This window comes from Rhinatrema bivittatum, chromosome 4 (genome assembly GCF_901001135.1).
Source record: "Rhinatrema bivittatum chromosome 4, aRhiBiv1.1, whole genome shotgun sequence".
In the NCBI taxonomy this organism is placed as follows: domain Eukaryota; kingdom Metazoa; phylum Chordata; class Amphibia; order Gymnophiona; family Rhinatrematidae; genus Rhinatrema; species Rhinatrema bivittatum.
The window spans coordinates 381,534,484-381,548,828 of record NC_042618.1 but is presented as its reverse complement, the minus strand read 5'-3'; the positions used below and the strand labels follow the sequence as shown (position 1 = coordinate 381,548,828).

General features: G+C 47.8%; 1 protein-coding gene across 1 annotated transcript in view; it reads right to left on the bottom strand.

The window, feature by feature from the left end:
• Positions 1 to 9,828: 9,828 nt before the first annotated feature.
• Positions 9,829 to 14,345, bottom strand: part of APPL1 (adaptor protein, phosphotyrosine interacting with PH domain and leucine zipper 1) — a 124,213-nt gene continuing 119,696 nt past the window's right edge. Inside the window, exons 21-22 of the mRNA XM_029600926.1 lie at positions 11,513 to 11,602; positions 9,829 to 10,081 (exon numbers count right to left, since the gene is read on the bottom strand). Coding sequence (XP_029456786.1) covers positions 9,932 to 10,081; positions 11,513 to 11,602 — 240 coding nt within the window. The 3' untranslated portion in view covers positions 9,829 to 9,931. The remainder of the gene's footprint in view (positions 10,082 to 11,512; positions 11,603 to 14,345) is intronic.

Genomic DNA, 14,345 nt, shown 5'->3' with positions numbered 1-14,345 from the left:
TGACTGCTGTAACCACAACCTCTGGCAATGAATTATAGAGCTTCACTATCGCTGGGTGAAAAAGCAGAGTTGCTTACCTGTAACAGGTGTTCTCCCAGAACAGCAGGATGTTAGTCCTCACAGATAGATGACATCATCAGATGGAGCCTGGCATGGAATATTTTTGCTCAGCATGCCACCAAGCCCACAGCCATGTGGGGTCCCCCTTCAGCTCATATCAAAGCATAAAAAGCGAAAAATAAAGTAACAAGATGCAGAAAGAACCCAACTCCGCGGGGTGGCAGGTGGATCTTGTTGAGGACTAACATCCTGCTGTCCTGTGAGGAGTGTGCCTGAACAGAAAACCAACATGGAGAAAGGAAACTGACCCAGAATCCTTGGTTTTCTTAGCCTGCCTTGGCTGTATGAACTCTAAGTGACTTATTGAGAATGACTTGCAGAATTCCCAGGTCATCTGGACAGGCAGTCAAGCTGGCTCCATAAGGTGATGCCTAATCATACGGTCACACAAAGCAGAAGCCAACGGCGGGAACTTCAGGCTATACTGTCACAATAATAGGCACTATTCTCAGGAATATCTGTAAGCACAACTTCAGATGTGTTAATTGCCCTGACCAGCAAGATTCTAACAGAACAAAGGACTATCAAGAGAATGATGGTAAATGGGCCCCACCTGGGAGAAGTAATCAGGGCAGTTTAGGGATGATCATATCATGCTGTTGACATGACAACCAATGTAAATTATTCTCTAAGGCAGTCATGCACTCGAGAATCTTCTACCATTGTATAATACTATATGTTATCTATAAAAGAAGGATCACTTCCTGTATACAGAGAGATGCTGGTCGGTTTGTCAGAGAAAGGGCATCCATCAGCCAGCATCTCCCAAGAATACTTATACTGATCAATAAAACAAAATTATACTTTCTACAAAGTCTAAGTGTTCTTGTATCCCTGGATATAAGCATCGGTTGCGCTTAACACCTGGTAGAACACCTGTTACAGGTAAGCAACTCTGCTTTCTCCCAGGACAAGCAGGATGGTAGTCCTCACAAATGGGTGAATACCAAGCTGCAGGCTGCCTCTGGAACATACAGGGCCAACAGATACCCAATACCGTGCAACAAGCACAACCACCGTGGTGCTGTTGGCAACAGCGGGGCAGCCTAAACCTCATACTGGGCCCTAGCTAGGAAGAGTTGGGTTCTCACACTTGAAACAGGTTACGGAGGACAGACTAGCCAAAGACGCTGTCCTGCCGACCATCTTTGTCCAGACAGTAGAGGGCTTTGAAGGTGTGGAGAGAACTCTACGTCGTGGCTTTGCAGATTTTGGCAATAGGGACTGCCTGAAATTGGGCTGACACCGCCATGGCCCTCACTGAGTGCGTTTTCACTCGGCCTCCAAGCGGAAGACCCGCTGGCTCATAACAAAAAGCGATACAGTCCGGCAGCCAATTGGACAGGGTCTGCTTGCCCACCGCAACTCCCAGCCTATTCTTTTCAAAAGAGACAGAGTTGCGTGGACTGCCTGTGGGCTGAGGTGCACTCCAGATAAAAGGCGAGAGCATGCTTGCAGTCCAAGGTATGCAGCAGAGCCTGCTCACCAGGATGAGAGTGCAGCCTCAGGAAATAGGTGGGCAACAGGATGGACTGATTCAGATGGAAGTCAGTCACCACCTTAGGCAACAACTTACGGCGAGTGCGCACCACCCTGTCGCGGAAAACCCTCGTATAAGGTGGATAGGTAACCAGGGCCTGCAGCTCACTGACTCTGCGAGCAGAGGTAACTGCTACCAGGAAGATAACCTTTCAGGTGAGGTGTTTCAACTTGCAAGAGCGAAGAGGCTCAAATGGAGGCCACATGAGCCATGCCAATAATATGTTGAGGTCCCAGGCCACAACAGGTCGATGTAATGGGGGCTTCAATCGAAGCTAGCCTCTCATGAAGCACCCCACTAAGGGGTGCACCGAGATCAGAGTGTCGCCCACTCCACGGTGATAGGCACTGATGGGGCTCAGATGTACTTGGACTGAGGTAGTCTGTAGCCCAGACTCCAAAGGATGCCAGAGATAGTCCAAAAGCCTGGGTGTGGGGCAAGTGAAAAGGTCAAGACCCCGCTCCGCATACTAGGAGGAGAACCTCCTCTACTTCGTTTGGTAGGACTTAATTGAAGCTACTAGAACTTGTGAGACATTGTCCAAAAGGTTGAGGGACCACAGCACTAGCCTTTTGACATCCAGGCTGTGAGGGCCAACAACCGGAGGTTCGGGTGGCACAGCCTGCCCTGATTCTGTGTGATGAGGTCAGGTGAGGTGCCCAGGTGGATGGGCTCCTGGACTGACTGGTCGCGGAGGATCGGAAACCAGACCTGCCGTGGCCAGTGCGTGGCTATGAGGATCATAGAGCCTCGGTCCAATGGTAGCTTCACGAGAGTCTTGCTTATTAGCGGAATCAGAGGGTATGCATACAGGAGACCCAAACTGCAGGAGCGGGCAAAGGTGTTGACAGCTGGTCCCTGACCCTCTGTGCGCAAGGAGCAGAAGCGACTCACCTTGCGGTTCTGCAGGGATGAGAATAGATCCATGGTTGGTTGACCCCACAGTTGGAAGATCTTGTCCGCCACAGAGGTTCAGAGACCACTTGTGGGGATGGAATGACAGACTGAGGCAGCCCGCCACCACATTCTCCATCCCCATCAGGTACACCACGCGCAGGAGCATGCAACGAGACAGGGCTCAGGCCCAATCTGTGCTGCTTCTTGACAGAAGAAATAAGAGCCTATGACCCCATTTGTTCAGGTGCCACATGGCCACCTAATTGTCCGTCTGAATTAAGATGGCCTTGTGGGACAGACAGTCCTGGAACACGTAGAGCACATATCACATCACCTGGAGTTCCAGGAAGTTTATCTGGCATCTCGCTTCAGGCTACGACCACACCCCTTGGGTGCGGAGGCCATTGACATGGGCGCCCCAGCTGAGGTTGTAAGCATCTGTGGTCAGGATCACCTGGGCCGCCGTGGTCTGTAAGGGAAGACCCTTGCTCAAGTTGGATTCCTGCGCCCACCAGGTGAGGGAGAGCTGAAGTGGTTCTGTTATCCGGACCAGCACAGACAGATCCTGAGAGGCTTGGTGCCACTGTGACCGCAGGGTCCACTGCGTAACCCTCATGGCCAGGCGGGCCATCGGGGTAACATGCACTGAGGACGCCATGTACTCCAGCAATCTCAAGAGCAGGCGGGCTGAAGCCATCCGCCGGCAAGCAATGGATCTGGCTAAACCAGCCAGGGTGGCTATGCGATTGCTGGGAAGGAAAGCCTTGGCCACCGTGGTGTCCAGATCCGCACCGATGAACCTCAGCTGCCGAGATGGCGTCAGCTGGGATTTTGTGAAAGTGACTAGGAATCCTAGTGATTGGAGGAGCCCTACTGTCGAGGTCAGGGACTGAAGGGCTCCCTCCCTCGAGGAACTCCTGATGAGCCAATCGTCATGTACTCCCCTGCAGTTTAAGTGTGCTCCCACCACTTCCAGGCACTTTGTGAAGACCCATGGTGCGGAGGCAAGTCCAAAGGGAAGAACCCTTGACTGGAAGTGTTGCTGGCCTACCATGAAGCGCAGATATTTCCAATGCGGCGGAAAGGTAGCAATGTGCGTGTAGGCATCCTGTAAGTTGAGAAAGCAGAGTCAGTCTCCCCGATGAAGAAGCGGGAGTAAGGTTCCTAAGGATACCATTTTGAACCGCTCCCTCTGGAGGAAACTGTTCAGGGCCTGGAGGCAGCCTATTCTCTTTGGAATGAGAAAAAAAAACCTGGAGTAGAACCCTCGGCCTCACTGGATGCGAGAAACTGATCCTACAGCTCTGGACCGTAGCAGGGCCGAGAGTTCTAATTCAAGGGTCAGTGCGTGTTCCATAAGGCTTCACGCTGGAGAGGGAGGGGAGTCCGATGAAACATTAAGAATGTTCAGGGGGGTAACCCTGTTCTACGATGGATAATACCCATCGGTCGGTGGTAATGGGGGACCAGCTTTTTGCGACTAGGCAGAGCTGGCCCCCGACTGGTGAGTCGGACGGCGTGGGCACTGGGGTTAGGCTGCTGCTCTCTGTGCCAATCAAAAGCCAGCCGCAGGGCTAGGCTGAGGAGCTGGCTGAGCCCGAGGTACCCGCTTGCTGGCGGGGGTGGCTCTTTGGGGTAGCCCAAGCCGGTCAAGTGCGTGAGGCCAGAGGGTAATATCTCCGTTGCCTGTAGAATGGTTTCCTGGAATCTCTATGTGGTGCCCTACGGGTAACCGAAGAGTGGTCCGAGGTGGTAGTAGACAACTGATGCAGGGTTTCATGATGATCCTTTAGCCGAGCCACTACATCCTGGATTTTATTCCCAAACAGGTTCTCTCCTGTACAAGGGAGTTGACCAGTTTGTCTTGGACCTCAGGACGAAGGTCGGAGGCTTTCAGTCAGGCCCATTGCCGGGCACTAATGTCCACCGCTGAGACCCTTGCCTCCATCTTGAAGATGTAGTAGGCTGCTCTCACCTCATGCTTGCTGGCCTCAAATCCTTTTTGAACAGTGGATTCCAGGCCCTCCTGGAACTGTTGCGGGAGACCCTTAATTAACTCTTGGACCTGTTCCAGAGGTTTGGTTGTACTGGTTCATGTACTATTCGGGCGATGAGCATGGACCCTTGGAAAACTTTCCGGCCCAGGGCGTCTAAGGCTCTGTGGTCTTTCCCCGGAGGAGGGAGGGTGGGCTCTCTTGGCCTTTTTCTGGGCTGATTCTTCTACCACTGAGTGGTGAGGCAGCTGGCTCTTCTGGAAGCCTAGAGCCTGTTGCACTAAATAGATGGCATCCTTCTGTTGACCGGAGCCACGGAGCCCGGATGCTCCCATGATTGGTAGAGGACTAGGAGGACCTCATGTACCAGAATGGCCACTACCTCCTTAGGGACATCCATGAATTGGAAGTCCTCCAACATCTTGTGGCGGGCATCCTCTTCCGTTAAAAGTTGGAAGGGAATGGTTTCCGCCATTGCCCACACAGGATAAGTCCTCAGGAGGCGAGCGCCATCTCTTGTCTGGGGAAGAAGGTTCCAACAGAAGGTCTTTGGAGGCCTCTGAGGAATGCTCGGAGGAGGCATCTCCGCAAAGGCAGTAAGGGGCCTCCCTCCTCACCACTAAACTGTCTGGGTCGAGGAGGAAGGCCAAATCCCAGATCACGGGGTGCAGGCACCGATGGTCGGTCAGGGGGAACAGAAAACAGCTGCGCTGGCATCAAGGGCACCGGGACCTGCAATGGACGGTGGGGTACCGGGAGGCCCGAGGGCCCGGGAACGGGATCCAGCACCGGTGGCACTGTCCGTGGTGGCAGGCATGGAGCCACATCTTCCTCCTCTGAGGACCCTGGAATCGGGATCGTGTCAGGGAGGACGGGGCACCGGAAGGCCCGCCGGTATGGGCTGCGTCGACAGGGCAGCAAGCAGCACGTCCAGCCTTTCCAGCAGAGGTGCCAACGTGATGGGGGCTGGCGTTGGTGGCTGCTGGAGACCCTGGAGGGCATTAGGCACTGCCTGTTGAACCATGTGGTCCAACTCCTCTCGAAATGCGGGTGCGGTGAATACTGACCCAGGAGGAGGCGGCAGGCTGGGCATCACCGGAGCCTCCGCGGGGGTTCAGTGCCAGACACCGAAACCGGTGGGGAACGCCCTAGGCTCCCAGATTTGGAGGAGAATGGGTCCTCCTCCCCTCGGGGCCTCTGGAGGGGGTTTGGCTGAGGCTGATGTCCCTCCGGATGTCGGTGCAGGTGTCAATGCTTCCCACGGTGCTTGGCCTGATCTTTCTACAGTGCCGAGGAAGATGGCCCAATGCTGGTGAGGGGCAAATCTCCTGCCCCTTGATCATCGCAGCGGGGTGCCGAAGATGAAGGTCCCGAGTCAAATCGATCCCCGCGACTCGACATACCCGGTATTGGAGTCGACTGCTTGGAACCAAACAAGTGCTCCATCTTGTGCAGGTGGGCGCGCTGGCCTTTGGAGGTCATCTGAGCACAGCTGGGACACAGATGGACATCTTGGGAAGGCCCCAGACACAGGATGCAAATGTTGTGTGGGTCCGTAATGGACATAGTCCGCGGATACTGGGGGCACTTTCTAAAACAAGTTGCCATTGAAAAAAGACGGCGTGCAGTCTGTGGCTGGCGGCCACTGGGAGGTAGACGCTTGGGAACCGACAGAAACAACACGAAAAAGTACCTACCGAATGCCGGAGGAACAGATTTGCGATGGGGGACTCCGAGGCTGGGAAAAGCCAAAGAAAAAACGGTGAATTTCTTCTGTGAAGGGAAAAATAATAATGAAGAGCTCCACAAACTGTGAGGCAACACCATCATGGAAAAAAGGAGACTGAAGGGGGACCCCCGCATGGCTGCAGGGTTGGTGGCATGCTGAGCATGCTCAGTGGGCCAGTCAAAGTTTACATAAGTATTCCATGCTGGGCTCCATCTGATGAGATCACCCTTCTGTGAGGACTACCATCCTGCTTGTCCTGGGAGAAAGAATTTTCTTCTATTTGTTTTAAAAGAGCTACTTGCTTACTTAATAGAGTGCCCCCTAGTCCTATTATCTGAGAGACTAAATACATGATTTACATTAAGCTGTTAAAGACCTTTCATGATTTTGTATACCTCTATCATATCCCCCCCAACTCATTTGTCTCTTCTCCAAACTGAACAGCCCTAACGTCTTTAGCCTTTCCTCATAGGGGAGCCGTTCCATGCCCCTTATCATTTTGGTCACCCTTCCCTTATTAACGTTTTACATTTAACTTGCCAATGGTTATCCTTTTTCTTATTTTGTTCAGATCGATCCTTCTTCCAGTTTTTGAAGGAGGATCTTTTGGCTAAAATAACCTCTTTCATTTCACCTTTTAACCAAACCGGCAATCGTTTTGCCTTCCTTCATGCCTGGAATACATCTTGACTGCGCTTCTAAGATAGTATTTTTTTTTAACAATGACCATGGCTGTTGTACACTTTTAACCTTTGTAGCTCTTTCAGTTTTTTCTATTTTTCTCATTTTATCAAAGTTTCTTTTTTGAAAGTTTAGTGCTAGAGCCATGAATTTACTTATTGTCCCCCTTCCAGTCAATTCAAATTTGATCATGTTATAATCACTATTGCCAAGCAGCTCCACCAGCCTCGCTCACCAAAGCCTGCATTCCAATAAGAATTAGATCTAAACTAGCTTCCTCTCGACTGTTCCTGAACAAATTGCGCCATAAAGCTGTCATTTATTCCAACCAGGAACTTTACCTCTCCAGCATGTCCTGATGTTACATTTACTCAGTCAATATTGCGGTAACTGAAATCTCCTTTTCCCCTCACACTCTCAGGCAGGAGAGCAGAGCTATCTACCCGCTTCCTTCCCATTCCCCTCCTCTCCCCAGCTTCCATAGTATTTCTGTCTTTTTTCCCCCCCCCATCTCCTACTTTTTCTTCCCCCTTCACTTGCTGCCTCCTCCTCCCTGTGTGGGTCTAAGCTGCCACCTTTTGTCTCCTCCTGGTCTGGACCACTGCTATATCTCAAGCCAACTTCCCACACAATGCATTTGCCTCTCCATGGTGCCTGATGACTTGTGGAGTCTGATGCTCCTTTCAGTCACATGGGCTACCGCTTTCATCTCTCTATGACATTGGGCAGTCTGTACCCAAGTTCTGCATTTTACAGGTGCACAGAATTCCCCCAGGAGAAAAACTATAAACCCACTATCTCAGAGTTTAATGGAGCCCAGGAAAGACATTTGTCTGTTGCTGCAACAACCTATTAATTTTACTATTTCCTGCTTCTGTGCAGATCTGAAATGGATTTGTATTTAGCATTTGAGACACAAGAGAAAAGCTCTAACTGGAAAGTTTTGTTCAAGTAAAGTTATTAACATTATTTCATACTCAGATCTGATTCAGAAGCTGATCCACTCTGTTCATTTAAAATGTATAGATTATAACAAGTAATATTTCAAACGGTTAGGTGAAACAACTGACTGAACAGAAAATAGCCATAATTTTTATCTGTAATTAAAATTTTATGTTAATTTGCTGAGTAATGATACATAAAATTGTGGTTCACTATGCCATTCTATTTACAGTGAATAGTGCAAAATATTTACATTTAGTTAATAAAATAATTGATCTTGCTTCTATTGATATACATTCCATATAACAAAGCATACCAAACCTAAGCCCAGCCCCAACACAGTCATATTCCAGAGGTAAAACAGAAAGAGTGTTAAGAGCATATAGAGATAGCACAGTCTCACATTCTGGCAGGACAGCAGCAACTGGAGATCTATCACTTAAAAGGTCAACAGTTTAAAAAAAAATCGGATTGAACTAGATTCAAACTACATAAGAAATGCACCACAGATGAACCTGTCTGACATGCAGAGACTCTCTACTGTATATGGTGGATACATGGCCATGAAAAAGGTTTGAACCTGGCCTAATAATCATAAAGTGCTATAAATACACACAGCACTGTACCCAAGGAAGGTGATAAAAGTACACAGGTGATAAAAGTACACAAACACCAGAGGATACAAAGAGGCAAGCTCCTACCATGCCCAAAAAGGCTAACAATCTAGGCAAAAGGAGACCACAATGGTCAAGCTAAAGACTAAACTCAAGACTCAAAACACAGCAGCAGCAATCTGCCTGACCACTCACCTGTACCTGCATCTTCCAGGAGTGCCTAAGAGGCATCAGTCAGGCTCTTTTTATCTTAACATGCTGTGCAAACATTTGCTCTCTTATCTCAGAACTACTTCAATTGAGCATTACTTTGTGATACCCAAAAACACAGCTTTAGTTAGATAGGATGCAAATGCTTTCAAAAATCCCTTGGAGTGACAATTCTTTGATTATTTACTACAAATTGGAATCAATTTCCTTCTTCTCCACATATTTAAATGATGGCTACTCAGTGTTGTGGAAAACTCATGCTCGTTCTCAAACACAAAAATCTGTTTTAAGCAAACAAATCCTCAATATATTGCACATTAGCAAATTAAGTTTTGAAAACTGCAGGACTTATAGAGATAAAACGCAATGAACTTGTATGCTGAAACTAGAAATATTTATAGTCCTGCAGATAGGGAAGCACCAGTAATGCTTTAAAAAGCTTTTCACTGTACGTAAAAGAAGCGAGAGCTCCTTTTGAAAAATATGACACCCAGACTTTTATCAAGAGTTACTAGCATAAAATACTGTCAGCAGCAATAATATGGGTTACTTGTGGTACTGTATAGCCTGTAATGCACTGTGCCACAGCACTGCTAGGAAAAGAATGCACTAGAATACCTGGCCTGCTGTATGCTCCCCAAAACTGTCTTGAAATAATTTTAATTAAAAGCAAAACACCCTCTCACATGATGCAGATTAAAAATAAATAAGTTCTCACTACCGCCAACCCAAAATATTCTACTATGCTCTTCTTGACATCATAAAAAGTTTTTCCATAGCCTCCAAATCCTTTTCTGCACCAAACCTGACTCCTCCTCAGTGCACAGGCCACTCTCTTTTCTAGCACACTATTCAATGAGCAGCTATTTACCAACAGAGCAGGATTTCTTGCTTCCAATAGCCAGGTCAGGTCACTAAGTAAATTGCAAATTCCAGAGAAGTCTGATGTGCAAGCAGTTCTTCAGAGACATGCCTCTTTTGTCGATACTGCCAGTTATCAAGAGAAAAGGTGGCAAGCATTCATTATATCTACATTTGAAATCCATACTGAATTACTATGTTACCATGCCAGTTCATGAACTTTCCATGATATATAAAAGCCCTCCGCTTTCGCTTTCACTGCCAGCTCTTCTGTATTTTGTGCCATTTTGTTTTGAAAATGTGTTTATTAATTCAGTTTTTTTTTCTATTTAAATAGGAAATCTCAGGCCTCTGATTCCCTCTTCTTTTTGCTATCCTCTCCCATGTCGCTATCTTCCGATTGGCTACTGCTAAGCATTACAAACTGTCCATCCCCAGTGGTCTGGTTTGGCCTACTGGAAGCAGCTATCAAGCGACTTTGTTCCTCTAAGTCCTAAAAAAAAAAAAAAAAAAAAAAATTCTCATTAAGAAATGGTGAAATCCTAATTTCATTATTAATATGCAACAAATACAATAGGATACAAATAAAGTTCTCATTTTCAGAAGTTCAAGAATAATTTCAACCAGTTAGGAACACATATACACTTATCTTGTAGCTCCAAAAACCTCATATAATTTTCTTGGCTAATATCACAGTGTACATGTAGCTAATTAGATGAGTATAAAACATTTCATTCCCTCTTAAGAACATGCCATACTGGGTCAGACCAAGGGTCCATCAAATCCAGCATTCTGTTTCCACCAGTGGCCAATCCAGGCTACAAGTATCTGGCAAGTACCCAAAAACTAAGTCTATCCCATGTTACTGTTGCTAATAATAGCAGTGGCTATTCTCTAAGTCAACTTAAATAATAGCAGGTAATGGACTTATCCAAGAACTTATCCAATCCTTTTTTAAACACAGCTAGACTAACTGCACTAACCACATTCTCTGGCAACAAATTCCAGAGTTTAATTGTGCGTTGAGTGGAAAAGAACTTTCTCTGATTAGTTTTAAATGTGCCACATGCTAACTTCAAGGAATGCCCCCTAGTCTTTCTATTATCCGAAAGAGTAAATAACTGATTCACATTTACCCGTTTTAGACCTCTCATGATTTTAAACACCTCTATCATATCCCCCCTCAGCTGTCTCTTCTCCAAGCTGAAAAGTCCTAACCGCTTTAGACTTTCCTCATAGGAGAGCTGTTCCATTCCCTTTATCATTTTGGTCGCCTTCTCTGTACCTTTTCCATCGCAACAATATCTTTTTTGAGATGCGGCGACCAGAATTGTACACAGTATTCAAGGTGTGGTCTCACCATGGAGCGATACAGAGGCATTATGACATTTTCCTTTTTATTCACCATTCCCTTTCTAATAATTCCCAACATTCTGTTTGCTTTTTTGACTGCCGCAGCACACTGAACCGATGAGTTCAATGTGTTATCCACTATGACGCCTAGATCTCTTTCTTGGGTGGTAGCTCCTAATATGGAACCTAACATTGTGTAACTATTGCATGGGTTATTTTTCCCCTATATGCATCACCTTGCACTTATCCACATTAAATTTCATCTGCCATTTGGATGCCCAATTTTCCAGTCTCACAAGGTCTTCCTGCAATTTATCACAATCTGCTTGTGATTTAACTACTCTGAACAATTTTGTATCATCTGCAAATTTGATTACCTCACTCGTATTTCTTTCCAGATCATTTATAAATATATTGAAAAGTACGGGTCCCAATACAGATCCCTGAGGCACTCCACTGCCCACTCCCTTCCACTGAGAAAATTGTCCATTTAATCTTTGTTTCCTGTCTTTTAGCCAGTTTGTAATCCACGAAATGACAATATAATATTAGTACTTCAGTCAAACAGTACCTTTTCAATTTGTTTTTGTTTACTGAGCTCTTTTTGCTGTTTTTCCTTCAGTTTGTCTATTTCCTTTTGTTTTTCTGATGCTCTGCGGTCCTATGGACAGAAATATATTTACAAATATAGCAAATGTTGCTTACCTGATGTAACAGGTGTCCTCACAGGACAGCAGGATGTTAGTCCTCACAAATGGGTGACATCGAGGATGGAGCCCACCACGGAAAACTTCTGTCAAAGTTTAAACAGAACTTTGACTGGCCCCTACTGGGCATGCCCAGCAAGGCACTGACCCTGCAGCCAGCAGGGGTCTCCCTTCAGTCTGATTTTCAAAGCTACAGGCAGTGCCTAGAAAGTAAAAACAAAACAAACCCAACACCGCGGGGTGGCGGGCGGGTTTCGTGAGGACTAACATCCTGCTGTCCTGTGAGAACACCTGTTACATCAGGTAAGCAACATTTGCTTTCTCACAGGACAAGCAGGATGGTTGTCCTCACAAATGGGTGAGTACCGAGCTGAGGATGTCCTGACTTGCACCAAATGCACCCAATGACGTGCAAGAGGCACTACAACTGGGGTGGAATTTGGTAAAGGGCATCCGCACCCTACCGGGAAGGTGGAAGGGTGTTGGTACATCACGTTGGAAAAAGGTTACGCAAGACAGATTGGCCGAAGATGGAGTCCTGTCTTCCAGCTTTGTCCAAACAATAGTGGGGCTGCAAAGGTATGGAGAGAACTCCAGGTTGCAGCCCTGCAGATGTCAGGAAGCGGCACCGATCGAAGGTGTGCCACTGACGTCGCCCATGGCCCTCACAGAGTGTGCTTTCACACGGTCTTGAAAGGGAATGCCAGCTTGCTGATAGCAAAAAGAAATGCAGTCCGCCAACCAGGAGGAAAGAGCCTGCTTACCCACAGGATGTCCTAACTTGTTAGGATGAAAAGAGACAAATAATTGAGTGCTCTTCCTGTGAGCAACTGTACGGTCTAGATAAAAAGCTAGAGCTCGTTTGCAGTCTAGGGTATGCAGAGTCTGTTCCCCGGAGTTGGAGTGGGGCCTGGGAAAAAAAGATAGGTAGTATGATGGATTGATTAATATGAAACTCAGAAACTACCTTAGGTAAAAATTTAGGGTGAGTGCGGAGTACCGCCCGGTCCTGCAGGAGCTTAGTGTAAGGCGGATAGGTAACTAGGGCCTGCAATTCACTAACCCTGCGAGCTGAAGTGATAGCCAAAGGAATAACACTTTCCATGTGAGATACTTTAAGTCACAGGAGTGCAGAGGTTCGAAAGGAGGTTTCATTAGACGACCAAGAACCAGGTTAAGGTCCCAAGATGGGGCCGGAGGACGTAAGGGTGGCTTCAGATGGAGCAAGCCTTTAAGAAAACGTGTTACTAGGGGTTGTACTGAAATAGGGACACCCTGTACACCTTTATGGAAGGCGGCTACCGCACTGACATGCATTCTGATAGAAGAGGTTTTAAGACCTGATTCAGAGAGATGCCATAAATAGTCCAAGAATTTGGAGATTGGACAGGAAAGGGGATCAAGGGACTGAGAAGTGCACCATGATGTGTACCTTTTCCATTTGTATGAGTAAGACTTTCTTGTGGAAGGCTTTCGTGAAGCTATCAGGACCCGAGAAACGGAATCTGAAAGGTTGAAAGGCTGAAGGACTAACCTTTCAACATCCATGCCGTCAGGGACAAGGCTTGGAGGTTGGGATGGAGGAGGCATCCGTCGTTTTGAGTGAGCAGATGCGGGTCCTTTCCCAGAGGAATGTGCCTGCGGATGGAGAGATCCTGGAGTATTGGAAACCATACTTGGCGTGGCCAGTAAGGTGCTATCAGGATCATGGTTCCCCCGTCCTGGCGTAGCTTCACGAGAGTCTTTGACACAAGAGGAAGTGGAGGGAATGCATAGAGCAGACCGGTTGTCCACTTGAGGGAGAATGCATCCCTCGGCCGAGAGTGCTGGCTCCGAATGAGAGAGCAGTAATCGTCCACTTTGTGGTTCTGAGGGGACGCAAAGAGGTCTATGCGGGGAGAACCCCACTTGTGAAACAGAGAGGTCGCTACCAGAGGATCGAGTGACCACTCGTGCGGTTGGAAGACACGGCTCAGCTGGTCTGCCAATACATTGTCTACTCCCGGCAGGTAAGTGGCCCTGAGGTACATGGAGTGGGAGAGGGCTTCCGCCCAGATCTGCGCAGCTTCCTGACACAGAAGGAAGGAGCCTGTGCCTCCCTGCTTGTTTATGTACCACATGGCCACTTGGTTGTCCGTCTGGATTAAGATTATCTGATGAAAGAGATGATCTTTGAAAGTGCGGAGCGCATAGCGGATTGCTCGAATTTCCAGGAAATTGATCTGGTGTTCGGCTTCCTCGTTGGACCATAACCCTTGGGTTTGAAAGTCGTCCACATGGGCTCCCCAACCGATGTGAGAAGCGTCGGTGGTTAGGATTACTTGCGGATCCGGTGGAAGAAAGGGTAAGCCCTGAAGGAGGTTGACCTGAGTCGTCCACCAGGTTAAGGATAGGCGCAGCGCTTGTGTGACTGTGACTATGGAGGACAGAGGCTGAAAAGCTTGAATCCATTGGTGTCGTAGAGTCCATTGTGTTACTCTCATGGCTAGTCGGGTCATGGGAGGGACTTGAACCGAGGATGCCATGTGTCCTAGGAGAATGAGGAACTGGCGAGCCGTGGCAGTGTTCTGAGACTGGAGCTGGCGAGCCAGGGATATTAGAGTGTGGACCCTCTGAAGAGGAAGGTAAGCCTTTGCCTGCAAGGTGTCCAAGTCTGCTCCAATGAAGGATAAGGTTTGAGACGGGACTAAGCAAGAT